This window comes from Macrotis lagotis, chromosome 1, assembly GCF_037893015.1.
Source record: "Macrotis lagotis isolate mMagLag1 chromosome 1, bilby.v1.9.chrom.fasta, whole genome shotgun sequence".
Taxonomy (NCBI): domain Eukaryota; kingdom Metazoa; phylum Chordata; class Mammalia; order Peramelemorphia; family Peramelidae; genus Macrotis; species Macrotis lagotis.
Window position 1 is genome coordinate 888,758,067 of NC_133658.1, and position 26,436 is coordinate 888,784,502.

General features: G+C 42.7%; 1 protein-coding gene across 9 annotated transcripts in view; it reads left to right on the forward strand.

Annotated features, from left to right (window-relative positions):
* Window positions 1–25,448, forward strand: part of CHD5 (chromodomain helicase DNA binding protein 5) — a 164,166-nt gene extending 138,718 nt beyond the window's left edge. For 7 of the 9 annotated variants that reach the window (XM_074218613.1, XM_074218609.1, XM_074218611.1 and 4 more), the window contains 6 exons: window positions 170–278; window positions 1,029–1,161; window positions 4,217–4,412; window positions 14,573–14,736; window positions 14,980–15,094; window positions 19,922–25,448. In XM_074218613.1, the coding sequence (XP_074074714.1) occupies window positions 170–278; window positions 1,029–1,161; window positions 4,217–4,412; window positions 14,573–14,736; window positions 14,980–15,094; window positions 19,922–20,040 (836 nt within the window). In that variant the 3' untranslated portion in view covers window positions 20,041–25,448. Of the gene's footprint in view, window positions 1–169; window positions 279–1,028; window positions 1,162–4,216; window positions 4,413–14,572; window positions 14,737–14,979; window positions 15,095–15,209; window positions 15,264–19,921 lie in introns of all 9 variants that reach the window. The other 2 variants (XM_074218614.1, XM_074218618.1) reach the window with 2 other exon arrangements.
* Window positions 25,449–26,436: the final 988 nt, after the last annotated feature.

Below are 26,436 nucleotides of genomic sequence, written 5' to 3' on the forward strand. Positions count from 1 at the left end.
TAGGTGCTTTTTTGGGTGAGGGCGGTGGAGGGGTTCCTAGGTCCCTCAGATCACACACCTCCACCGCCGATGTTTTAGGCTGTCCTTATGTATTTTCCCCCTCCCCATGGCTGTTTCACTTCTCTCCACCCTCTCTTCCCCCTTTTTCTTCTGTGTCTTGGTCCTTCAGAGTTGCATACACTGTGGCAGAATGAGGAGCGAGCAGCTGTCTCCTCGGGGAAGATCTATGATATATGGCACCGGCGCCATGATTATTGGCTTTTGGCGGGGATTGTGACGTATCCTTGGTGACTGTGAGGCGGGGGCTCCAGCCCCTCCTGCAGGTCTCTCTGGGGTGATGGCCCTGGGGAGGCAGGTCATGGAAGGAAGGAGGTTCAATCTTTTAGGAACAACATTGACAACCTGGAAGTTGTCTCTAAGAGATAGGAACTGGACTGCTCTAGAAGAGAAAGAACTTGAGATCATGTCTAAATAGAGATCAGCTGAAGGGTTGGGGGCGCTCAGCATGGAAAAAAATAAATCTCATGTAAATTGATAGCAGAAGAAAGCTGAGATTCCCTCTACTTGACCCTAGGATCAGAAGAAATGAGGTGAAGTATGGGGAGGCAGATTTGGCTCCATGGAAGACCAGACTTCTTAATACTTAGAGCTGTTCAAAAGAAGGTCATAGAAATATAGCTGTTATATATTCTGAGGGCATATATGTGGAGGAGGAAACTGAGGTCTTAGATATCTTAAATGACTTGCCCAGGAGCCATACAGATGGCAAGGAGTGGAAGATTTGAATCCAGGTCTTCTGATTCCAAATTCAGAACTCAGGGCGTCCTTGGAAGATAATTGGCCTGATGGAAGACATCAAGCAAAAACTGGACTGTCAGGGGTGTGGTAGAAGGTATTGATGAGGAACAGATTGGACTCACTGGCCCCTGAAGATCTACTGATCTCTCTCCAAGGTGCCCAGGCTGTTTTCTCCAAGACCAGTTGTCTACACAGTTCAATTTCCCCCTTAACATGTTTCTTATGCTCAGACATGGCTATGCCCGTTGGCAGGACATCCAGAATGACCCACGCTATGTGATCCTTAATGAGCCCTTCAAATCTGAGATCCACAAGGGCAATTACCTGGAGATGAAAAACAAGTTCCTGGCCCGAAGGTTCAAGGTTGGTCCCCTCTGGGTTGAAGAGGGAGGTGGTATGGGAAGCTGAAGCTCAGAGAAGTTTACTTCCTGAGGGTCACCCATCAAAATTATGACAGAGAAGGAGGATGAAGATCTAGGTGTTCTGAGTTGTAGCTCAATTTTTTTGCCCTACCCCATATTCTAGAGCTACACCAAGAAGGTGAAGGGACTGAAAATGATGATATGATGATCTTTTGAAGGAACTGGTAAATAAATGGGGAAAAAGCATTTATAAAGGGCTTACTATGTGTGAGGGAGACAAACAAATACAAAAACGAGACAGAACCTGTTCTTAGGGAGCCTACATTCTATCAAGGGGCCATTGTACATATGGGAAATGGTGGCCAGGGAGAGAGGTATTTTGGTTTGGAAAGTTACAGGGTTAGAGAGTAGAGCCATAGGGGAGAGATTTGACATATGTCCTTTTCTAGTAGCAATGGTGATCTTGATTTGATTATGGTTCCAATCTGGGGTGGGGGTAGGAAAAAGGAGAGCACAGTTTGGCAGGGGGAGGTGGGGATGTGTGTGTGTTTTGGCAGGGCGGCCTGGAAAGGAGGAGAGACCAGGGAGAAAAGTGAAGCCTGGTTGGGGTTGCCTGAATATGGGAGGCTCTGTGAGGCAATCAGAAATCAGACCAGGCTTAAATGGGAAGAGGAAGGCACCAGGTGACAAGGAAGCATGGGGATGATGTGATGGATCATTTTCTCCAAGTATTTGGAAGGCTAGGATGGAAGTGGAAACATTGGGGAGCAAAATTTTTGCAGAGAAACCTTCTTTGGGGATTAGTCAGTCATCAGTACCACCCCCTTCAGCCTTCCATTACATTTTCCTCTCCTTTTTATAACATTTCCCCTCTTCTACAGAGAAAACAGAACTAAATAGAATAGCTGAAGAAAAAAGGAAAGGGAGAGAGTCAATCTGTGGCAATGGAAACAAGAATAACTTATGTTGATAGAATATAAGCTTCTTGAGGGACACTCTTTTCATTTGTATCACTGGCTTAGGTTTGGTATATAGAAGGTGCTTCATTCATTGATCAGCAAGTGTTTATTGAGTACCTCTCTCCCTCCAATCACTTAGATCCATCTACTTTTCTCCACACACGTAGCCATTCTCTGAGTTTAGGATCTCAGCCCCTCTCCCTCAGATAATGACAGGAGCCTCTTAATTGATCTCTCTGCCTCCAGGTTCTCCCTTCTCCAATCCATCCTCCTCAAAGCTGCCAAACTATCTATTTCTAAAGCCCAATCTGACCCTGACACCCCACTGCTCAAGATTTTTCCATGGGTCCTTGTTCTCTCAAGAATAAAACAACCCTTCTGCTTGCTATTTAAAATCTTTTACAACCTAGTTCTAGCTTCCCTTTCCAGATTTAGATTAACCACCCACGAGCCAGCCAACTTGCTGTCTTGCTTGCTCTGTTCTTGTTTCAGTACCTTGGCTAGCACTACCCTACATGTTTAGAATGTTTTCCTTCTTTATCTCTGCCTCTTTAAGTTTTAAACTTCCTTCAAGGCATCACATAGGTGACTCCTCTTACAAGCTTTCCCTTATTCCCTTCTCCCAGACTTCTTCCCCCTCTTATCTACTCCCTCCTTCCATCATTAGTTCTCTCTCTCAACCAAAGTAGCTTTGTATTTACTTCACACATACACACATATATACACAATTTTTAAAAATCAGACTTGTGTTTTCCATAGTGTAGAGTGAGAAAACTCCCTCTCCCAATGCAGATCAATTTTTTTAGGGTTTTTTCAAGGCAATGGGGTTAAGTGGCTTGCCCAAGGCCACACAGCTAGGTAATTATTAAGTGTCTGAGGTCAGATTTAAACTCAGGACCTCCTGACTACAGGGCTGGTGCTCCATGCATTGTGCCACCTAGATGCCCCCAGATCAATTTATAGTCCTGGAAATTTGGTTTGGGCCACTAAGAGATGAATGATTTAGCCAGGATGACATTAAGGATTCAAGCCAAGGCTTTCCTCTCTTGGAGGCCACATAGCCTTACTCTTCATCCTTATAGCAGATTGTAAGTACTTGGAAGGCAAAGACTGTCTTGTTCTTGTTTCTCTGTGTTTCCAGCATGGAATCTGAATGAATGCTTGTTGAAATTGAAATATAGTGATGAATATGGGCACTCTGCCCTTAGGAAGCTTATAGTCTAAGTGGGAATAAGCCATATGGACACCCACAGAAATGTACACAGATACAAACGGAAACTCATACACAAAGACACACATACAGTCATACACACAAATACACAATTCAGTCATTTTCAAGAACGTCTATTCTTTGTCAGCCCATTTGGAATTTTCTTAGGAAAGATGGTAGAATGTTTTGTCATTTCCTTCTCCTGTTCATTTTAAAAATGACAAAATTGAGGTGAACATCTAGGATCATACATCTAGGGAGTATCTGAAGCCAGTTTTGAGCTCAAGAAGATGAATCTTCCTCACTCTAGGTGAAGCTCTCTATCTACCCATTTATATCAACACACAAACCACACGCACACAAACATATGCAGACACATGTGGACATGCCCCACAGATCAACCCTTTCCCCCACAACACCCCCACATCCCCTGACCTCAGAGTTCACTAATAGCCCTTTTAAGCTATACCAAGTACTCAATGAAAGCAGAAGATTCCATGGGAAGTCAAGGAAGGGAAACATCACTGTTGACTGGAGCAATCAGGGAAGACTTCTTGAAGAAGGTTGGGATTGAGTTGAACCTTGGAGACTGAAGATGGGTTCAGGTTCTCATCTCTTCTTCCCCAGATAATTGTAGAAGCCTCTTAATTAGTTTCTTTGTCTCCAGGCTCTTCTTTCTCCAATCCATTCATATGATCTTGTTTTGGGTCTAGAAGAAGACGAGAATGGAAGAGGCATGGTCCTCTCCTACAAATTTCTTTCTTTGCTGTTCCAGCCTGGTCAAATTTCCTGGGTAGATGAGGAAGGCTATAGAGGGCTACTGGGAAGAAGGTGAAGGGGAAACTCAAGAAGGTATCTTGTACCCCTCCCCCCCAATTTCATTGCAGCTGCTAGAGCAGGCATTGGTGATTGAGGAGCAGCTTAGGAGGGCTGCATACCTCAACATGACCCAGGACCCCAACCATCCAGCCATGGCCTTGAATGCTCGACTGGCAGAAGTGGAATGCCTTGCAGAGAGCCACCAGCACCTGTCCAAGGAGTCCCTGGCTGGGAACAAACCCGCCAATGCTGTCCTCCATAAGGGTAAGTGACCAACCCTAACCTTTGCTTCCAGCCAGATCATCAATATAAGGCATGCCTGGTAAAAAATGCCCTCCTTTGATATAGGGCTGTACATTAGGAAATTGCCTGGAACACTGAGAAGATTGTTTTGTTGTGTTTTGTTAAATTTTTTAATAGCTGGTTAACACAGTTGATAGACATTGGGCTTAGAGTCAGAAAGACTTGAAATCAAATCCAACTTCAGACACTTCCTAGTTATGTGGCACTGAGCAAGTTAACCTTTGTCTTCCTCAGTTTTCTCATCTGTTAAATGAGGATAATAATGGTACTTTCCTCCCTTGTTGTGAAGATCAAATGAGATGATCCTTGTAAGGCACTTTAAGACCCTAAAGCATTTTTTATAATTACTAGCTATTATCTAAATGTTGGGTTTTTAAAATCAATTTCTTTTGTTTTAAAATCACTCTATTTTCCTATGTACTTCTTTCTATCTTTCTGGAGAGCTTCTACTTAAAAGAAAAAAGAAAAAGTATGTGTGTGTGGGGAGCTCAGTTTAGCAGAGGTAATTGACATTAAAAAAAGTCTGACATTTTGTTCAGTGCGCTAAATCCATCATCCCCTGACTCCACAAAGAAGTGGGGTGGAGTGGTTTTTGATATCTCTTCTTCTAGACAAAGTTCCGTCATTGCAATTCTCCATCTCCCTTTGTAATGGCCTCAAGGTTCAAGGGGTGTCTTGTAATGGTTCAAGAGGAGAACTCAGGTGACCTTAGGCAGCCTGAGGAATTAATAATAATAATAATAATGATAATAAAAGTGAACATTTATATTGTTTCAGGAACTGTGTAAGAACTTTACAAATATTGTCGCAATTGATCTTCACAATAATCTGGGAGATAGGTGCTATTATTACCCCAGTTTTACAGATGAGAAACCTAGGCAAACAGAGGTTAGTTGACTTGCCTAAGATTACACAGCTAAAAAGTGTCCGAGGTCATATTTGAACATTTTCCAGACTCCAGGCCCAGTGTTCTATTCACTGCATTAGCTTACTTCTAAGATATAAGGAGGTGATGATAGCTTGGCTAGCATGACTTGAGTTATGCTCATATCCCATCATGTTGAGTTCTGGGCACCAAATTTTAGGAAGGACATTCATAAGACAAGAGAGTATTTTGAGGAAGGCAACCATGGTGGAGGAAGAGACAAAGGCACACTACATAAATTGGTTGAGGAAATGGGAAAGTGGAGGAAAATTTTGATGGAGCTGTGGTTCTCAAAGTGAGATCTAGAGGCCCTTGGAAATCATTGGAACCCTTTCTGCCAGTGGGTCTGAAAAGTCAAAACTGTTTTCATTATAATACCAAGATGCTTTAATTTCTAATGCACTAAGTATCAATAAGGTTAACCCATCCAAACAAAAATTCTTTGGGGTCTTCAATAATTTTTACAGGTGTAAAGGGGACCAAGAAGGTTGAGAATTGTTGACTTAGAGAAGTCTTAGAAGATACATGATCTCTGTGATCAAGCATTTGAGAGACTCTTATATAGCAGAGTTTTTTTCCTTTGCTTTGTTTTAGATAAGAAAGGGACCTGAGAGGCCATATAGTTCAATCATCTCATTTTATAGGTGAGGAAACTGAGGCCCAAAGAATTGAAGTAATTTGCCAAGAGTTATGCTGCTGGCAAGTGTAAGAGACAGAATTTGAATCAAGGTCTTCCTTAATCCTATTCTATGCCACACTGCCTCTTGGGTAGAATCAGGAGCAATGGGTATAAAATGGAGAAGCCAAATTTAGGATTGGTGTCAAGAGTCTTGCTGATAATAAGAGCTGTCCTAGGGTGGAAAGAATGGGAGGTTGTGCCTTGAGAGGTGAAGCCTAGATAGAAAAGGAACAATTTGAATGATATGGTTTCTGAGGGCCCTAGTGGCATCTATAGATGCTTTGAATCCTAATTATGGTGCCATGATACTTGCTTTGATTACAAGGTGCTGAAGATGGAATGCTAATTTGGATGTGAATTGGACTAGGGAAGGGATTTTTTCCCCTGGGTATCAGGAATTTGTTTTTTAAAAAGTTGGGATAACTATTTTATTATGATTGGTTTCCTTTGTAATCTGCTTTATCCTATTTTATGAATTTTATTAGAAATAATAAAATGCTCTTCTGAGGAGGGAGCCATAGGCTTCACCAGATTGCCCAAGGGTATCCAAGACATTACAAAGGTTAAGAATGGTTGGGTTAAGGGGTCACAGAGTTCTTTTTCCATTAATAAGCTATGATGAGCTCCAGCCCTGGATGGGAAGATGGGTTGGATTGGGGTTCATGGGAGAGGAAGAAGGGTTGAGTGACTGTTCTGGGATTTGGGGTGGGGCTGGCTTTTTGGTTCAACCTTCTCAGATTCTCTCAATTCTTTCAAACCCCTTGCCACATTTCTTTTTTTTTTATTTAATATTTATTCTCATTTTGTACAAATAATGTTTTTTACATTAATAAAATATTCTTGTTTAAGAGTAAACGAAATACCCCCTCCGCCCATAAATATAGACTTGCTTGAGTGATAAAGTAAAGGGGAGAGAAAAAAATTAAAATAAAAAAAATAATAGTAATAATTGTAGATATGGCCAGGTGGCGCAATGGATGGAGCACCAGCCCTGGAGCCACAAGCACCCGAGCCCACATCCGGTCCCGTACAGCCAACAATCACCCAGCCATGTGACATGCAAACCACCTGAACCCCACTGCCCTTCAAAAACCAAAAAAAGGGAAAAAAAAGACCTAAAATAAGATAAAATAGTAATAATAGTAGGGGTGGTTGGGTGGTAGACAGAGCATTGGCCCTTGAGCCAGGAGCGCCTGGGTCCAAATGTGGCCTCAGACACCCAATGATCATCCTGCTATGTGGCCCCAGGCAGGCCACCCAGCCCCATTTGCCCTGCACCCCCCAAATAATAATGAAAAATGTGCTTGAGTCTTTGTTCCAACACCAACAACTCTGTCGCGGGTGGATCACATTCTTTATGATGAGTCCATGGCAAAAGTTACTTCCATATTTTTCCACCATTGCCATTGCTGATTGCAACTCCTTCCTTTCATATTTCTCCACTACCATGTACTATATTTTCTCTCCCCTTTCACTCTGACTCTGCTGTAGGGTAGCTGAGTGGTGCAGCAGACAGATCCCTGACTCTGGGGCCAAGAGGCCCTGAGCCCCCATACCACCCCTTAGGACCAGCATCCACCTGGCCCTATGGTCCCGGACAGTCCATCCAATCCCAGCCCCTTGCAAGAAGTAAAAAAGAAAATGTGTTATATCTGACCACTATCCCCCCATGGTCCATCCTCTCCTCCTTCATTCACCATATCCACCCCCTTCCCCCTGTCCCCCCCTTCTTACTCCAGATGCCTATACCCCATTGAGTATATATGCTGTTTCTTCTCCTAGCCACCTCTGATGAGAGCAAAGTTTCCCTCATTCCCCCTTGCCTTCCCCCTTCCATATCATTGCAATAGCTCATTGTAATAAAGAAAAATCTTATTATATGAAATATCTTGGCCTATTCCCCTTCTCCTTTTTCTTTCTCCCATTACATTTCCCTTTTTTTCTATTGACTCCATTTTTACACCATATTTTATCTTCGAATTCAGCTTTCTCCTGTGCTTCAACTATAAAAGCTCCCTCTACCTGCTCTATTAACTGAGAAGGTTTATATGACTATTCTCAGTGTCATTTTTCTATACAGGAATACATGCAGTTCATCATCATTAAGTCCCTCATATTTTCCCCTTCTCCTCCACTCTCTGCTTCACCTGAGTCTTGTATCTGAAGATTAAACCTTCTGTTCAGCTCTGGCCATTCCAGCAGGAACATTTGAAATTCCCCTGCTTCATTGAAAGTCCATCTTTTTTCCCTGGAAGAGGACATTCAGCCTCACTGGGTAGTTACTTCTTGGCTGCATTCTAAGCTGTTTTGCCTTCCGGTGTATTATATTCCAAGCCCTATGAGCTTCCAATGTAGTTGCTGCTAAGTCCTGTGTGATCCTGACTGCAGCTCCACGATATTTGAACTGTGTCCTTCTGGCTGCTTGTAATATTTTCTCTTTGACTTGGGAGTTCTGGAACTTGGCTATAATATTCCTAGGGGTTGGTTTTTTGGGATCTCTTTCTTGGGGGGATTTGTAGATTCTCTATTTCTATTTTGCCCTCTGCTTCTAGAATATCAGGGCAATTTTCATGTAGTAATTCTTTGAAAATGATGTCAAGGCTCTTTTCCTGATCATGACTTTCAGGTATTCCAATAATTTTTGAATTATCTTTCCTAAATCTGTTTTCCATGTCAGTTGTTTTTTCAATGAGATATTTCACATTTTCTTCTAATTTTTCATTTTTTTGGTTTTGAAGTATTGATTCCTGATTTCTGGTAAATTCATCAATCTCCCTGAATTCTATTCTTTGTCTGAAGGATTTGTTCTCCTCACAGAGTTTTCTTATCTCTTTTTCCATCTGGCCAATTCTGCTTTTTTTAAAGCATTCTTCTCCTCCATACCTTTTTGAACTGTTTTATCCATTTGACCTAAGCTGGTTTTTAGCATGCTATTTTCTTCAGCATTTTTTTTGGATTTCCTTGACTAAGCTGCTGACTTCATTTTCATGTTTTTCCTGCATCTCTCTCATTTCTTTTCCCAGTTTTTCTTCTAACTCCCTCATTTGATTTTCAAAGTCTTTTTTGAGCTCTGTCATAGCCTGAGCCCAATTTCTGTTTTTCTTGGAGTCTTTAGATGCAGGAGCTTGTGCTTCCTCATCTTCAGACTAAGTGTTTTGATCCTTCTTGGGCTCATTTGCAAAATATTTATCAATGGTGTTCCTCTTTTTTCTCTGCTTGCTCATTTTTCCAGCCTTAGCCTGTTTTGGGGGTGCTTCCTGAGCTTTTGGGATGATCCCACAAGGATCTCAGTGTGTGAGGCTCTGTCCTCCCTCCTGGTCTGTGAATGACCATATGCACCCCCCTCTGCCATGGGGCTGAGGTGGGGGGGCCCTGCTGTTCTATGGGAGGGGCCTAGACTATGATCTGGAACTGAATGTGGTCAGAGTCCTGTTCCAGGGGCAGAGCTCTGCAGTCTCTCTCTCTCTCTTCACTCCCCTCCTTCAGCCCAATGGGTTCATGCCCTGGGGCTCTTGCTTACCAGCTCCACATGCTTCTGTTCCTGGCCATGCTGCTCTCTGTGTGCCCTGATGACTGGGCTTCACGTGCTCGCTCTGGCAGAGGTCCCTCTGCTGTTCTCCCAATTTGTGCCCGGTACTCCCCCGCTGTGGCTCCCAGCGACCTGGGGCTGCCTCCGGGAGGCTGAAGTTCTTTCACTCTGGTGGGCCGCCCCTCCGACCCCAGGGAGCAGAGCCTTTCTGCTCTTTTCCAGGTTACCTTGAGTAGGAGAACTGCCTCACTGGGTCCCTCTGTGGGTTCTGTCTCTCGAAAATTTAGTTAGAGTCCTTAGCTTATGAGTTTTATGAGAGAGTGCCTAAGATACGTTCAGTTCTTGTCTCCATCTTGGCTCCTCCCCCCTTGCCACATTTCAGAAAAAAAAGGATGGCTTTGTCTTTCCTTACTCTGGTGTAGTGAGGTAGCACCAAATAAAGGGAATTTCCTCTAGACTTCATTGTATCTGGAAGCATTTATTAAGCACCTCCTATTTGCTAAGCCATGTTTTAAGAGTTGGTGTTCAGTGCTATTCTGTTACTTAGCAACTTACTACCAATTCCTACCAACCTTTGATTTAAGTTTCTTCATGTGCAAAATGAGATGGTTGGAGAAGATGCTATGTTTTTTCCAGCTTTAAATCGATAAACCTATAATTAACTCTATAATTTAATAGTAATTAGTAAGATCTGAATTCAAATCTGATCTTGGGCACTTACTAGTTATATGGCCCTAATCAAATCAAGTTTCCTCAATGTAAAAAGGGTAATAATTACAGCTCCTACCTTTAAGGGTTGTTGTGAGGATCAAATTAGATAATAATTGTAAAATACTTAGCACATGGGAAGGTTCTGTAAAAATACTTTCTTTGAAAAATGGTCTCTCTAGGTGCAAAGCTACCTGGTATTGAATTTTTATTTTTTAGACCCAACCTTTGATTTTATTGGTAGACAAAGTTCTTGGACGAGGAAACTCTTCTTACCAATGTAAAGCCATAGGATCATTGATTTAGCATTAAAATGGACTTCTGAATCTATTTAGGCTGCCCCCTGATCAGGAAAGTGAGGAACCTGAGCCGCATAGAAGTTAAATGACTTGTTCAAAGTCACACAAGTGTTAGGAATAAAATTTGAATCCATACCTACCAGGCTCCCAGGTGCTATTTTTACCTCAGTGATTACTACTGCTTAATAAATGATAGTTGACTGAATGACTTTATACATTGTACCAACTAGGGAGTCATCTAAAAATCTTAAAAATAAGTTTGACTGGCCCAAGGACATTATACAACCCTCCCCCTGCCTTCCCCTTCTGCCAGACTTTTTGTCAGTCAACAAGCATTTATTAAGTCCATCCTCCCTTCCTTCCTCCCTTCCTTCCTTCCTTGCTTCCTTCCTTTCTTCCTTCCTCTCTCCCTTCCTTTCTTTCCTTCTTCTCTCCCTCTTTCTTTCTATCTGTAGTTATGTATATATGTATTTATCTATTCATCATTCATTCATCTATCCATTCATTCATTTGTTTTTATTTATCTATTTACATATGAATTCATTCATCCACTTGTTTATTTAATTATATAGTCTTATTTATTTATTTATTTATTAGTCATTCATTTACCCATTCATTCATTCATTTATTTATTTATTGTGTGTTGGGCACTACACTAAGCACTAAGCAAAAAGAGGCTAAGGGCAGTCTCTGCCCTCAAGTTTACAATCTAATGAAGGAGACACCATGTAAACAAACATGTACAGATAGGCCACACACAGAATAGATTGGAAATAAAAGAGAGGGGTTGGGAAACTAGAATTAAGAGAAATTGGGAAAAACCTTCCTGAAGAAGATGGAATTTTGGTTTAGACTTGAAGGAAGCAAGGAGGTGGAGATGAAAAGGAGAGTTTCCCAGGCATGGGGGATAACTGGAGAAAAATGCCTTCAGAATGAGATTAGTGTCTTTTTGTGGGATAGCCTGAGGTGTCACCAGATTAGAATACAAGTTGGGGAATAAAGAAATACTGGAATAAAGAAAACTGGAAAAGTAAGAAAGGTCTAGGTGATGAAGGACTTTTAATGCCAAACAAAGCATTTTGTATTTGTTTCTGGAGGCAATAGGAAGTCACTGGGATTTATTGTTTTTTTTGGGGGGAAGGGTCTTGAACTTTGCTTTAAGAAAATCCCTTTGGTGACTCCAATGGAAGAGGAACTGAAGTGGGGAGAGACTTGAGGCAGCCAGACCTCTCCCCCCAAGAAGCTCTTGCAATAATTGAGGTGTGAGTTGATGAAGGTCTGTACCAGCGTGATGGCAGTGTCAGAAAAGAGAAGAGGGGGATACTGGAGAGATGCAGCAAAGTGAAATGGACAGATATTGGTAATAGCTTGGAAATGGAGGATGAGAGAGAGTGAGAACTTGTGGCTGTCTCTTAGGTTGGGAACCTGGGGGATTGAGTGGATGTCCTTGAAAGTAAGAGTGAAATTGGAAGTGTGGGAGGTTATAGGAGAAAGATAATGCATTCAATTTTGGACATGTTGAGTTCAAGATATCGACTGGACATTCAGTTCAGGATGTTGGGAAGACATTTAGAGACGTGAGACTGAAAATCAGCAGAGAAGCTAGGTGAGGATAGTTAAAATTGAGAATCATCAGCATAGAGACAATAACTTAAATCCACAGGAGCTGATGAGGTCATCAAATGAAATAGTATAGCGTGAGAAGAGAAGAGGGCACAGAACAGAACTCTGAGGGACAACTACAGTTAGAGGGCGTCACCTGGATGAGGATGCAACAAAGGAGACTGAGAAGGATCGGTTTGATAGGCAGGTGGAGAACCAGGAGAAAGGGGTGTCCCGAAAACCTAGAGAGAAGAGAGTATCAAGGAGAAGAAGTGATCAACAGTGTCAAAGGCTGCAGAGAGTTCAAGAAGAATGAGGATTGAGAAAAGGTCACTGGATTTGACAACTAAGAGATCATTGGATCTCTTTGGACTTTGGAGAGAGCACTTTCCATGGAATGAGATCGGGAGCCTGATTATAAAGGGTTAAGAAGAGAGTGAGAGGAGAGAAAGTAAGTGACTTTCTCAAAGCATTTAACCACAGAGGGCAGAAGAGATAATAGGATGATAGTCAGCAGGGTTAGAAGGGTCAAGTGAGGTTTTTGGAAAATGGGTGAGATAAAGGCATATTTGTAGGAAATGAGTCAGTAAACAGGGAGAGACTGAAGATGAGAGAGTAGGAATAACAGAAGGGAGAACCCACAGAAGGAGATGGGATGGAATGGAATCACTTGTACTAGGAGAGGGGTTTGCCTTGGTAAGGAGTAAGACTACCTCTTTGAATAAGATGGGGGTGAAGGAGGTGATATTGATAGTGGGCATTTGAGTGATACAAGATGAGGAAGTGGGAGGAAGAGAAGACTCATAACTGCCTCATTTTTCTGTAAAATATGAGGCAAGATTCTTAGGTGAGAAAGTTGGGAAAAGGGAAGACATGGGATATTTGAAGAGGGATGAAAAGGTTTGGAAGAGCCTCTATGGAGAGTGGAAGAATGAATTGATAAAGGAGGTATAATAGGAATCTCTAGCAACTGTGAAGTCCAATTCAGATTTATAGCATGAAGTAGTGAACCTGATTAGGAAGGTGACTTGATTTTCTCCACTTTTGTTAAAATAGAACATGTATAGGTGGTACATAGTAGGGATGATCCAAAACTGAAATTTGACAAGGTCCAACTGGTGATATAATAAAGGGGTTAGGAACTCATGAGATGAGGTCAGAGTAGAGTTGAATGGGTTCACCAAAGATCAAGATGGGGAGAAGAGGAGAGAGTGGCTAGTGGCCAGGAACTGACCTAGGAGAGAAATGAAGAATGGAGGGATGGATGTAGATGAAGAACAGGTTTTATAAAGGAAGGCAGAAGGAAAGGTGAAAAGTTGATAAATGAATCAGATAAGGTAATTTCAGAATTTGTGGAACATGGAGGTAGTACATTTACAGGTGATGGCAAAGTAGATTATGATCAGATAAGGTGATTTCAGAATTTTTAGAACTTGGAGGTAGTACATTAACTGGTGATGGCAAGATCAAGGCATGACTCTCTTTGGATGTGGCTGATCTGAAGTGGAGGAGTAGCTCATGGAAAGTGAGTAGGTTGAAAAACTCAGTGGTTAGGATGTTTGAGGGACACTAGTATGTCAAAGTCCTTTAATATGAAGGGAGGAATTGGGGAAAAGAGAAAAATGTGAGTGAAGGAAGGGGAGTGATCTGAAGGTTTATAGATAATAACTACCAGAACTTTGATTGGGTGGTAGTTATGAATTGCATGACCCTTAGGAGGAAAGCTTACTGAGTGATGGAGGTAAGGGGGAAACTCTGAAGTAGTAATAGGGAGCAACTCCCCCTCCTAAAATACAGGCGATACTGGAAATGGTGGCTAGGGAAGCTATGTCATTAGAGGGGAGCCAGATCTCAATAATTGTTAAAAGATGGAATAAATAGGAGAGGAAATGATTCAGGATAAAGATATGTTTTTGCCTTTGGAACAGGCATTTCAGAGGGCACAGTGAAAGGACTGGAGTGTGTTTGGGACCTTGCAGTGGGAGGATGGAGAGGGAGAGAGAACTGGGTGGTGAGGGATGGGAATGAGGTTCACAAGGTGACCTCTAGGGAGTCAGAATCCTTGAGATGTGTTGTAGGGTCTGTCCAGAGGTGAGTAAGTTGATCATTGAATGGAAGGCACGACTCCTCAAAGGAGAATGGTGATCAGTCAGGACATGGGTTCAACACAAGATGGAAGGCTCACAGGCAGATGGGAGGCCCTATTTCATCCGAAGGTGCAGCAGGAAATGGAGCGGGAGATGGAAGTTCGCTGCTCCCCGACTTTCTGTCCCCATTGCTCTGCAGTGCCAGCTGACCCAGGGGAGGGATTGGCATCTGTAGAGGCAAGAAGGGAGGCTAGAATTGTGGTAGTGGGTTGAGGGCCCTTCTATCTTGCAGTATTGAACCAGCTGGAGGAACTTTTGAGTGACATGAAGGCTGATGTAACCCGCCTGCCCTCCATGTTGTCCCGGATCCCACCAGTGGCTGCTCGCCTACAGATGTCTGAACGAAGCATCCTGAGCCGTCTGACAAATCGTGCAGGAGATCCCACCGTCCAGCAGGTCAGACTGGCCCACCTGGGCCTGGAACCTTCCCCCAGGGCTCCATGCCCCAGCTTGGCCCAGGAGTATTCTTACCAGATGCTCCCTCTGGGGGACTCTGCCAGGGGGTCTTTCCCATCCCTCTCTCTGGTCGTTTCTACCCCCTCCATCGTGGGGAGTTGGCAGGCTAAACTGGCTTCAGGGTGAGGTTCTGGGTGGAGAAGGGAGAGAGGCAACATTGAAACCTCAGTCCTCACCCTCCAGGGTTCTTTCGGCTCCTCCCAGATGTACAACAACAGCTTTGGGCCAAACTTCCGGGCTCCTGGACCAGGAGGGATTGTCAACTACAGCCAGATGCCCCTCGGCCCCTATGTGACTGGTAGGTTGGACGTATCTAGCCCATCCTAATGGAGAATTGTTAAGCGGCAAATTTCAGGGGACCACAAATGAAACCAAAGGACAGTAGGCAAGCCAGATGTTTTCTTTCTTAATAGATATTTAGCCGTTTCCAAGATTTTCCTCTGTTGCAGTTCTCATTTCCAACTGAGGTAAGGTGACCCTTATTTCTCTCTGCTAACCACATTCTATGGTTCCATCCTTCAGGGGTTATTTTTTTTTTTAGGTCTTCCATCTAAAGGGACAGCCAGTTCTGCTCCAGGTAGTTAAAGAGGCAAGGTGATTTAGAATGTCTTTTATCATCAAGGCTGGAAGGAAACTTAGGGATCATTTGGTTTAATGTCCTCATTTTTCTAATGAGGAAGCTGAGTCCCACAGAAATGATGTTTGATTTGCTCAAGTGTTACAGTAAATGAATGGCAGAGCTGAGATTCAAATTCAAGTGACAGGTTCTTAGATTTAGAGTTGCAAGGGTCCTCAGAGGTGATCCTATTCAACACCTTATTTTACAGAGGAGGAAACTGAAGTCTCTGGAGGTTAAGTGACTTGTCCAGTAGAGGATTGGGATCCTCTGATCTCTTTTGACTATCTTAACACTGCTTCAATGTTCTATCCTTTTGTTAGTCTCTCCTCCCCACTCCCCCCCCCCCAAGTATTCCCCATCTGTGTCCCACTGTGATTACCTCCAGCTTTCCCCCTCTTTTCCTCAATCTCTTCCCCCCACCCCACTAACTGGTAGGTCTTTTTCTGAGGGTCTTAAACCCAAGACTTCCAGTCTCTAGTGCTATTTAGGAGAGTTGAAAACTATTGAGCAGGGAAGGTTACAGTCTCACCTTTGTCCTAGTTTGCTGAGATCTCCTGAGATCAGGCCAGATGTGGAACCTGGGTGGCCAGGAAGGATGCAGAGGGTTGGCAGTGCCTCCCCAGGCCTGATCTCAGGGGTCCTGGACACTGGATTCTTCTTGAGCTTCAGTGCTTGAGTGTGGGATCCTAAGACCCCAGGATGTAGGAGTTAGCTTAGGAAACCAGTCTTTTCTGTAACTCCCTCTTGCCCAGTCCCGATTATTCTGGTGGGAAACATTTACAATGTAGTTATAATCTTGTCCAGATTCCACTAAATTAAAAATTAAAACATGAAATAATTATATTCAATTGGATAGACATTCAGTTTTGGAGCCAGGAGGAACTGGGTTCAAGTCCTGTCTTTGCCATATACTGGCTGTGTAATCCTGAGGAGTAATTTTTTTTCTCCTCACTTCCCTCAAGCAATTCTCTAAAGATCATAAGTTGTAGAGAAGTTTTCAAACTACATTAATAGGAAAAAATTTACTTATCTGGAATTTCCTTATATCAGAGACATTACAGGTTTGGTATTTGTTCTATTCATCAGGCTTTTATAAAGCCTATATATCCAATACCTAGCAGAGAGGCTGGCACGGGGTGATCACGTAGATACTGGTTGATGATCCCGTTTATAGAAATCAATTAGCAAGCATTTACTCTGCACTGGCCACTGTTCTGGGAAATATGGAATAAATTAAAATCTTTGTCCTCATCTAGTCAGCTTAATTATATATCCTTTTTTACTCTATAATTCATTGTTCACACCCCAAATCCCCATTTCTCTTACAATACCTTGTCTTGAACCTTCCTAAATTTCTCCTCCATAATCTGCTACTTTCTTCCTGTGTGACCAAGTCCCATCACCTCTCTTGACTTTAGTCTCCTCATTTGTAGAATGAACTAGCTGATGATAACAAAAAATAAAAATAGCTAATAGCATTAATATATTTTAGATTTGAACAATACCATGCATATTTTCTTTCATTTGATACTTCCAGGTTCCCACCCAACTTTCTATCTATGAGCCTATGACCCTCCCTTCTTCATTTTTTCCTAGACTTTCATCATAGCTGAACTGGTAGCTGAGGTTTTGTTTTGACCTTGGGTTCAAAGCATTGTTGGGGTTTTGTTGAATTAGTTCTTGGACTGCTAAGGTCTGAGCCAAGATGGTGCTTAGTTAGATGGGAGCCATGGATCTTTTGCTTTGTTTAATTTTGCAATTTACTGGGTGAGGGCATTTACTGGCAAAGTGATTCGTGAGAGGAGGACCCCCTGGTACCTCACTGGAATACAATAGTCAAGGATTACTTGAGCTCAGGGTTGATTTGTGAGCTGGAGGACCCAATGGGCACAGAGGATAGATAGGAAAGTAATGTCTCATGCCACAGGTTAGGAGCAGGAGAGAAAGTTGGGTTCTTTATGACACACCAAGTGAAGCCTTCATCAGGAGCTGTGGTATTGAGACACATTTCTAGGGGTTTACTGAATGAAGTAGTTAAGTAACCAACCAGCTGGTGGATTTGTTTGTGACTGTGTGCCTGTTTCTGTCCATTGCTGTGGCTGTGTTGAAATGCAATCCATTAGCAATTCATCACTGCTCGTTTGGATTTATGTTTTGAAACCTCCATTAGTCCATGTGGTTGGGGCTCATGTTCTGTGTGTTCATGTCGTCTCTCACTCCACCCAAACCCACCATGGATTCTGGGAGAGTTAAATTCTATGGAGAAGGGTGGATGCCTGCAGACCATGTGGGAGGTGGGGTAGGTGATGGATAGAGGTGGGATGGGGATAACTAGGAGCGAGCCATCCCCCAGTTTGGAGAAAGCAAAATTCAAATTCACATTGACCTCTTTCCTCTCTGGGCTTCCATCTTTGTCAAGCTTGGGTCTTTGTCATGAATGTTGAGTTCAAGACAGTTGAATTCAAAGCTTGTTTCTGATACTTTGGACCATGTGACTCTAGGAAAGACCCTTAATTTTTCTGAGCTTCAGTTCTCTCATTTAGAAAATGGGTTTAATAATGTCTGTCAAATTCTACCTGTGAGACTTGGGAGTTCTGTGACCCAGTAATGATCCCTAATCTCTTTGAACTCATCTAGAAAATTGTCCTAATAAAGGAATGCTATAAGGCTCCAATAAAATAATGTAGGTAAAGTGCTTTCAATATCAATTATCATGGAGCTGAGGTCAGAGGCACCTCCATTGACTCACTTTCTGCCCAGAAATAGCTGAGGAAAGCCAGCAGTGATAATTCTCTTCCTTTCTTCTGCCTCAGCCCAAGTGATAAAACTCTGGGAGGAAAAAAAGAGAACCCCAGGTCCAATGCACTTTTGGGTCAGTCACCTCTCTATCACATAATGATTTCAGGTTTGCTAAAGAGTTTACACATTTGATCTCATTTGATCCTCAGTCCTGTGGACCCTTGAAAATATTCCACAGTTCCTACCCTTCCTTTTTCCCCTCCTTGGGCAAAGGTTTTCAGAGATGTGAAAGTGATTTACCCATCATTACCCAGATAAAAAAGGGTGGGGTAATATTTGAATCCAGGACTTCTGCTTCTGGGGTGGTACTTTTTTCCCATCCTGATTCCATAAACTTTAGCTCTTCTTTGGCTATTGGAAAGACACTGGGGACCTGAGGGCATCCAACTGTCCTGAGTAATAGGGAAGTTACAGGGATCTCTGTTAGCAGAGGTAAGGTGAGAGGGATACCCTGACAGTTGGAGCAATTGGATAGTTTTGCTTCCTGGGTTTTTAGAGGCTGAATAATGTTCTCTGAGGCTTAAAGGCAGGATTTCATGCATCCATCCATCCATCCATCCATCCATCTCTCTCTCTCTCTCTCTCTCTCTCTTTCTTTCTTTCTTTCTTTCTATCATCTATATCTCCATCTAGCTATATCTATCCATTTGTCATCTATCTCTCTCTCTCTATATATATATTTTTCCATCTCTCTCTCTATACATGTCTATATTATCTATATTTTTCCATTTTTCTCGTTCTATCTATGTATCTATATCATCTTTATTCATCCATCTATCCATCTATCTATATTTATAGATCTATATTCTTCTCTCTATCTCTATCTACCAATCTATAGCCATCTATATATCTATATTGTCTGTCTATTCATGTCCATCATCCATCCATCTATCTCTCTTCTCTAGTCATCAATCCATTTATCTCCTTTTCTGTTTGTCTATCTACATCTATCTTTCTATTTATTTATCACTCTCTTTCTATCTATATCCAACCAGCAATATGATCTATCTATATCATCTATTTAAATCTATCCATTTATCTCTATCTCTATCCATTTATATATCTACATTCATCTCTATATCAGTCTATTTATATCATTTATTTATCTATGTTATCCATCTCTATATCCATCCATCCATCTGTCTCTCATCATTTCTCTATCTTTCTGTCATCTCTCTCCATTCATCTCTCCATCTATCCCTCCAACTATCATCCATTCATCTATCTATCTGTCTGTCTGTCTATCCATCCATCTATCTATCCATATCTATCCTTCTATCTATCTATCTATCTATCTATCTATCTATCTATCAAGATTTAGAGCTAGAAAGAACTTTAGAGGTTCTCCACTTCCTCATTTTATGAAGGAACTGAGGCCCAGAGAGGGCAAGGATTTGACCCGAGTCACACAGCAATGTCATAAAATCATAGACATAGAGTTGGGAGAGACTTTCAATCTTCTAATTTAACATATGAGGAAATGAGGCCCAGAGAGGGGAAGGACCTTAACCAGGATCATACAGCTAGTAAGTGTCTGAAGTGGGATCATCTAGGAATGTTCTTCTGAGGCCAGCCCCTGAGTGTCATCAGCTCTGATTTGAGGACCCCTCTCCAAAGTCATCTCAGCAGAGAGGAAAACTCTAGGAGCTGGCTTAGACCAGTGAGGAGGATTCGGGTAGTTAACACTTCCTCTCTGTATCCTTACAGCCACGCCCCCTGGGCCACCTGCCAGCCACCCCGACAGAAAAGGAGCTGACTCTCTGAAAGATGGTGCTGTTTTGGGACGCAAGGGAAAACTCAGTGACATCATCTGCATTGAAGACTAAGTCCCAGCCCTCATGGGCTAGATGCCCAGAAGTGCCGCCATGTCATATCTCAAGTGTTCTTCAAAACAAAAAAAAACAAACAAAAAATAAAAAAAAGGAAAAAAGGAAGAAAAAAGGAAAAAAAGAGAGAAGAAAGATAAAAAGAAAGACAAATAGCAATTTAAACAAACCCATTTCCAGAACTTCTTAGAAGGAATTCCATTTATTTGTACATCTTTTGCACTTTCTTATTGAAGACTCGAAGAGTTTGTCTTGATAAAAGTTGAATGAATTATGAAGGATTATAATGTTGACAGTATTTATGTCTCTGTTTTTATCAACATACATAAAATCCAGAGGGAAACCTCGCTGGAGTCCCCATTTCTAGACGTGTGGACCCTCACCTGCCAGTTAGGACAAGGCTTAATTTTCTTGTGTGGCCTCTTGTTTGGCTCCTGACTCTCCTCATCATAATTGTGTTTGCACAGCTGCATGCACCTTTGCCCTCTTCGCTCCTGTCTGTCCTCTCAGCACCACCTTGGGTCAAGGGGACCATCTTGTCAGACCACAGGTCATAGGCAGGGGCTGATACAACCTTATGGCCTCTCTGGCAGAGTTCTGGCCTGGTCTCATGTATTGTCCTGGCCTTCTCAAAGATCTCCTCTTGGGATAGGGTTAGCAGGATGCTTTGTGCCATTTCTGCAAACTTTCCCTCCTGCCAGTGGCCCAAGAGGCAATTTGGTATGTTTTAAACTCTTCTTGGAAATGCTCTCCTGTAGGAATATTGATGGACACAGGATTCAGATCACCAGACCTATGGCTAGTCTTGAGGATTTGGGGCTTCATCTGTAAGAAGGTGTTGATTCTTAGGTCAAAGTTCTTTCCAATCCTGGCTCCACTGAGCCTGCCTCATGTGCCACCTTGGTTCATCACAATGATACTTGGAGACATTCTCAAGGGTGGTAGAGAATCTGACAACAGGGGCTGAGGCTGCAGGATCTTGGGATAAGATTCTTCCTTTTCCCTTGGGATAAGATTCTTCCTCTTCCCTTACCAGGAGGTTGTCTTATGTCCAAGGGAAAGGGCATGGAAAGACAGCATTTTTCTTGATTTTAGCAGGTTGAAGTTAATTTTAGTCATCTTCTAAAGGGCCGTCAGATGGAGGAGGGAATGAACTTGTTCTTTTTTGGGCACTAGTGGGCAGAACTAGGGACAATGAGGAGAGAAGGAAGTTGCAAAATGACAGATTTGGGATCTGCCCTACAGGGAATGCATTACTTTGGAAGATTGAGTTCCCTCTCATTGAATGCCTCTGATGCTTGTGGACCACTTGTTGAGGAATTCTGTAGAGGAGATTCATCTTCAATTATGAGTTAGAGTAGATGGCCAATAGAGGCTCCTGAAAAGGGTAAGGGATTGCAAAATTTAGTGATTCTAGGAATGAGGGTCTTGGCAGGTAAAGAATCATTAGGAGGTGCAACAATAGCAAAGTTTCTTATTGACCTGCAGCAGTTTAGTTGCTGGTCTGTTTTGAGGCCAGAGAAAATGACTTCTCCATATCCTTTTCATCCTGAGGTCTGGAATAATCTTTCTCTAGTACTGGGAGGTCCTTTTCTGTTCCTTTCAGTAGCCAGTCTTTACATTTGAAAGGGGTCCTAGCTTCCATTTTCTTGCTACCCAATTGCGACTATTCTTCCTCAAGTCCTAAATGAATATTTCTTCCCAAGTGAGAGAGGAAGGTCCTATGGGGCTAGGTATCCATGTTTCCTAGGTATCCGTGAACATCAGAATAGATCCTTGGCCTTGCTTCTGAAGAGATCTCTCCTTGGAATAGACTGAAGGGGACTGATTCCACTTCTATTTGAAGGTGGAAGGGGGGCAGGGCAGCCACATCAGGAGTTGGTTTTAACTAAATGCTTACTGTCTCCAGACAGGCACTGTGTTAGCCGCTGGCAATACAAATATAAATAAGCAAAACAATCCTTGTCCTCAAGGAGCTTACATTCTATTAGAGAAGGATATAGCAAGTTGTTATAGACAGTCATCTGAGTATAATGGAAAAGGTCCCATCTGTTGCTGCTGTGACCTGGAAAGAATGATTGACCTTGGTTCTGGTCGGATTCTTCTACTTATGGCTAGTTGGGTGACCTCTGCCAAGTCACTTTTCCTTGGTCTCCTCCTCTGTAACATGAGAGGGTTTGTCTACAATGATCTATAAGACCCCTTCCTAAATGCTCACATTCAGGATCCAAGCCTGTGCCAGGACAGCACATGTGGTTGGGGGAGACTTCCCTTTTCCTTTCCCCTAGTTTAGATTACATGTAGGGGTTGCAAAAGCATTGGATTAGGGAGAAGAATTTCAAGTTTAGACAGAGGAACACAAAATTGCAGAGTTTGTAGCAGATTAACCAATCTTGACTGACTAAAATGGCATTCCATGGGAAGTAGAGTACCATTTTAAGTCCATAGTGGTTCACTGGATACGATTTCCATAAATATGATGTTCTTCTCTCTTTAATGCATCCTTGGTTCAGGCTGACAGGTGTGTGTGTGTGTGTGTGTGTGTGTGTGTGTATGTATGCATGTCTGCCTTCTGCAAGGTCCCTCTACCCTGTTCCTCTCCCTGACATTCTTCTTCCTTGGTCAAACATTAAATATCATGCTTTCCCTAACATTCCTGGGGGCAGAGCTCTTGCTAGAGGGCTTAGAATTGCTCAGAGGCCTGAGATGATTATATCATCTGGTGCCTTCAGATAGTGCCCTAGCCTCACCTCATTAAAGTCTTGGGTAAATAGCCTGAAAGGCCTCAAAGACCTATGCAGGAAGAGGGCATCCATGACCTGGATGACCCCTGTCACTTTATTCACTCAATGAATGAGTTATTGTTGGTGGCTCTCTCAATCAGTATTATTGCTTATTACTAATGTGGTCTTTTTTCCCCTCTTTCCCCCCTTTCCTGTCCCTCATCTATCCACCTACCCTTCCTTTATTTGCTTTCCTTTCCTATTTGCTGTTGCTTTGCCTAGAGTCTTATTAGTCATCACTGTGCTCTCTGAGGACTTTCAGGTTAATGAGATATCCTATTCCTTTCCTTTCACCAGAACCACATCCCTATCTTGATTCTAGAAGGGACCCTGTGGACTGTGGTCATCAATGGCCACTTTCTTTTCCCAGTCTGGTGTTTGGCAGACCTGAAGAGTTTTCTCATTTTAAATGAGGAAAAAAAAGTCATCCTCTGTCTAAAGTGGAGGGAAAAAGGCAATTGTTTGTAATAATTCTCTACTTGTATCCTTTTCAAGCTCCCATACAAACCAGGAAGAATTTGAGAGCCCCAGTTCCTGCATGGTGTGGTTATGAGCTCCTCTAGGGTTTGATGCTAGGCAAGTCCCTTGTCTTCTGCCTCCATGGCCTCTGAGGTTCCTTCCAGCTCTAAATCTATGTACACTTCTGTGATATTTCTTTTACTTAAATCAATGAAATCTTGTGTTTTTATAAGGCTTTGGGGTTGAGAGTCTTGGAAGACTGTTGAGAGAGAAAGAGAGAGAGAGAGAGAGAGAGAGAGAGAGAGAGAGAGAGAGAGAGTGTGTGTGTGTGTGTGTGTGTGTGTGTGTGTGTGAGAGAGAGAGAGAGAGACACGCACGCTTTGTCAGACAGTGATAGTTATTTATGGATTTAGGGAAGGTCAGATTAGACACAGATTCCATGTTTTTATTGGCTTCCCTTCCTCCCTTGCCAATCTGTCTCCTTGGACCATAAACGGATACAATTAAAAAACTCTTGCTAAATCTTTATCATTGGGAAGAATCTTCCCAGAATCTCTTTTCTCTTCTAAATTGGCTTTTGTTAGTGACTTGGCTTGTTCTGTCCTGAGATTGTGACAAAGTGCCAGGCTTATGAGAAGGCCTGGGAGACTCAAGGTGGAGGGGGTGGACAACCAAAATCTTCTGAGCACCCTCTTCTCATACCCTTAGGGTATTCCTTCTGGTTAGGCAGGGAGGTACATTCCTTTTACTCTGTTTTCCAAATCTGGGTTTCTCAATGCTGTAAAAGACATATCACAGCTTGAATGATTAGGGATGAAGGAACAAATGAAGGAGCCTTTATTTAATGTTTGGCCTAGTGGATAGAAAACTTGTCTGGAAGCAAAGAACTGGTTTCAAGTCTCTCTTCTGATAACATGTGTGAGCCCCGAGCAAGTCACTTAAAACTCCCCAAGGACAACTTTATAAGACCCTGCAATGCGTGTTCCTGTGCTAATAAAATCAAAGTTCTAGTCTCCATCTCTATCCTAAGGATCTAATGTGTGCCAGAAATACAAGAAGGAAGATAGTTCTTGATTTCAAGTAGTTTACGTTCTAATAGGGGGAAGCAAGTATGGAAGCAGTGAATACTGAAACATGCTTTGGAGGAATGAGGCCTGAAAACCAAGGGGCAATGGGTCTGTCCAGCTTGGGGAAGTGTTTGGTGTTTCCAGCTGAAAGTAGAGGAAGAGCTAGGATGGGCAGAGCCTCTAGGAAGCCAAAGGATGGATGGGCAGAGCCCCTAGGGAGCCAAAGCAGGATAAAGATGCCAGGAAAAGTGGCTGATGTCTGGACTTCTCTGCCTTAGTTTAGCAAAAGAGCCCCAAACTTGGTGCCAAGTCAGGATATTGCCAGGGCCTTAGGGCAAAATGTCTGCACCTTTAGCTCTCCTGTCTAAAGCATATTTTGTCGAGGAAATTGGCGACCCTCATGTTTTATGTAACCTGATGTTTACAGCCCAAAGTCATTAAGTTTTTGTGTTGAGGAATTTGTCTTAATTTCTAGATTTTTTTTTAAAAGGGAAAAAAAAAGTATTTTTTTAGGTACGATAACTCACAATGGATTCGCGGGTTTACTTGTTTGTGCTTGTGTGCCAGTAAGTAGTGATTTGAGACCTGGACCTTCTCCTCCCTCTGGCCTCAGGGGCTGCTTATGGGAGACAGGTCTGCCAAGCCCCTGGAGGCAGGAAACTGCCCAAACACCCTTGTTTTAGGAATCTGTCAAGGCCTGTGCTTCCCAAGGGGCCCTGTCTCCCTCCTCCAGTGTGTAACCTGGGGCAGCCAATGTCCAAAAGACTGTTCATTGGTCAGATGGTATTTTTCTTTCTTCTTTCCTTTTAACCACCAAAAGCTTCATTCCCAGTGAGGTTCGGGCATCCCATATCTGGGCCTGTGTGGATGCTGGTGGAGTGGGATCAAGCAGGTTTTCTACCCATGACAGAGCAGCTCAGAGCAACCATGGCTCCCTGGCCACCATGATTCCACGTCTGTTCTGTTTGCTATCCTTGGCCGCATAGCGACCAGGCCTTTTGTTAGGAGGGTTGACAGATACTGTAGCCAACACAATCACATCTACTTTGTACTCTGTGTGTATTTGTTTTTGTTTTCTGTGTTTTAAATAAAGCCTTTGAGAAAGGAATAAATCAAGAGTTTGGCTCAGTATCTCAATGACTTGGGGAGAAGCCCCCAAGACTCTCTGAGTGGGGTAAGAGAAGACAGATTATGGCGAATGGTTCTGTCTCAATATCACTGTTTCTTTTTCTCCCTCCAAGGATATCTGGATTAGCATATCCAGAGCTACAACCATTAGTTTTTAAGCAGAGAAAATAGTATAAAATATACCTTAATTTAATTGGGGGAGGATGACAGAGTAATGTCATCACACTATGGATGGGGAGGCTGCTACTGGGCCAACTGGGGAAAAAGAAGCTGACATTTGGTAGCTTTCTATATGAACTAATTAGTCTTGCTAAATAGATTCGCTCAATTCATATTTCTATGTTGCTGAAAGACAAACTTCTCTAAACCTGATGCCCTAGAGTCAAGAAGCCCTGACTACCTCACTTTACTTATTGAGCTGCCTTTGTCTCAGTCCAGTGGTGAAGGGAATAAGGAGATAGTTGTAACAACTCATTGTTAAGACCTGAAGAGGCAGGTGTGTACAAAGACATACCCAGATCTTGGGCAAAAGGTAGATAATTGAAAAAATAGGGACAGTCCCCACTTTCCTGAGACAAATGCCCTACAATTCTTTTTGGTTTGTGTTTTGTCTTCCCAGGAAGGATCGCTTGGTAGGTTCAGTCATCGTTGAATGGACTACAGTGGGGTAGGAGTGGGTAGAGTGGAGAATATCTCCGAATGTTCTACCAGGGTCCCAAGGGGGGGAATGGGTCAAGATGTCCTGTGCCTTCTCTACTTTTCAAGGTGGGATGTGGCTAGCCTCATTCTGACCGTCATTCTAGGGGTTTCTGCTGAGAATAAGGAAATATCTCCACCCCGCTTCCAATGTCAGTGAGGCTCTTGGGTGGGTGGGGGGCACTAGGCGCAAGGCACCAGAAACAGCAGTAAATAAGGCTTATATTTTATTTTGTCATTCCATAAATACAACGGCTGTATCT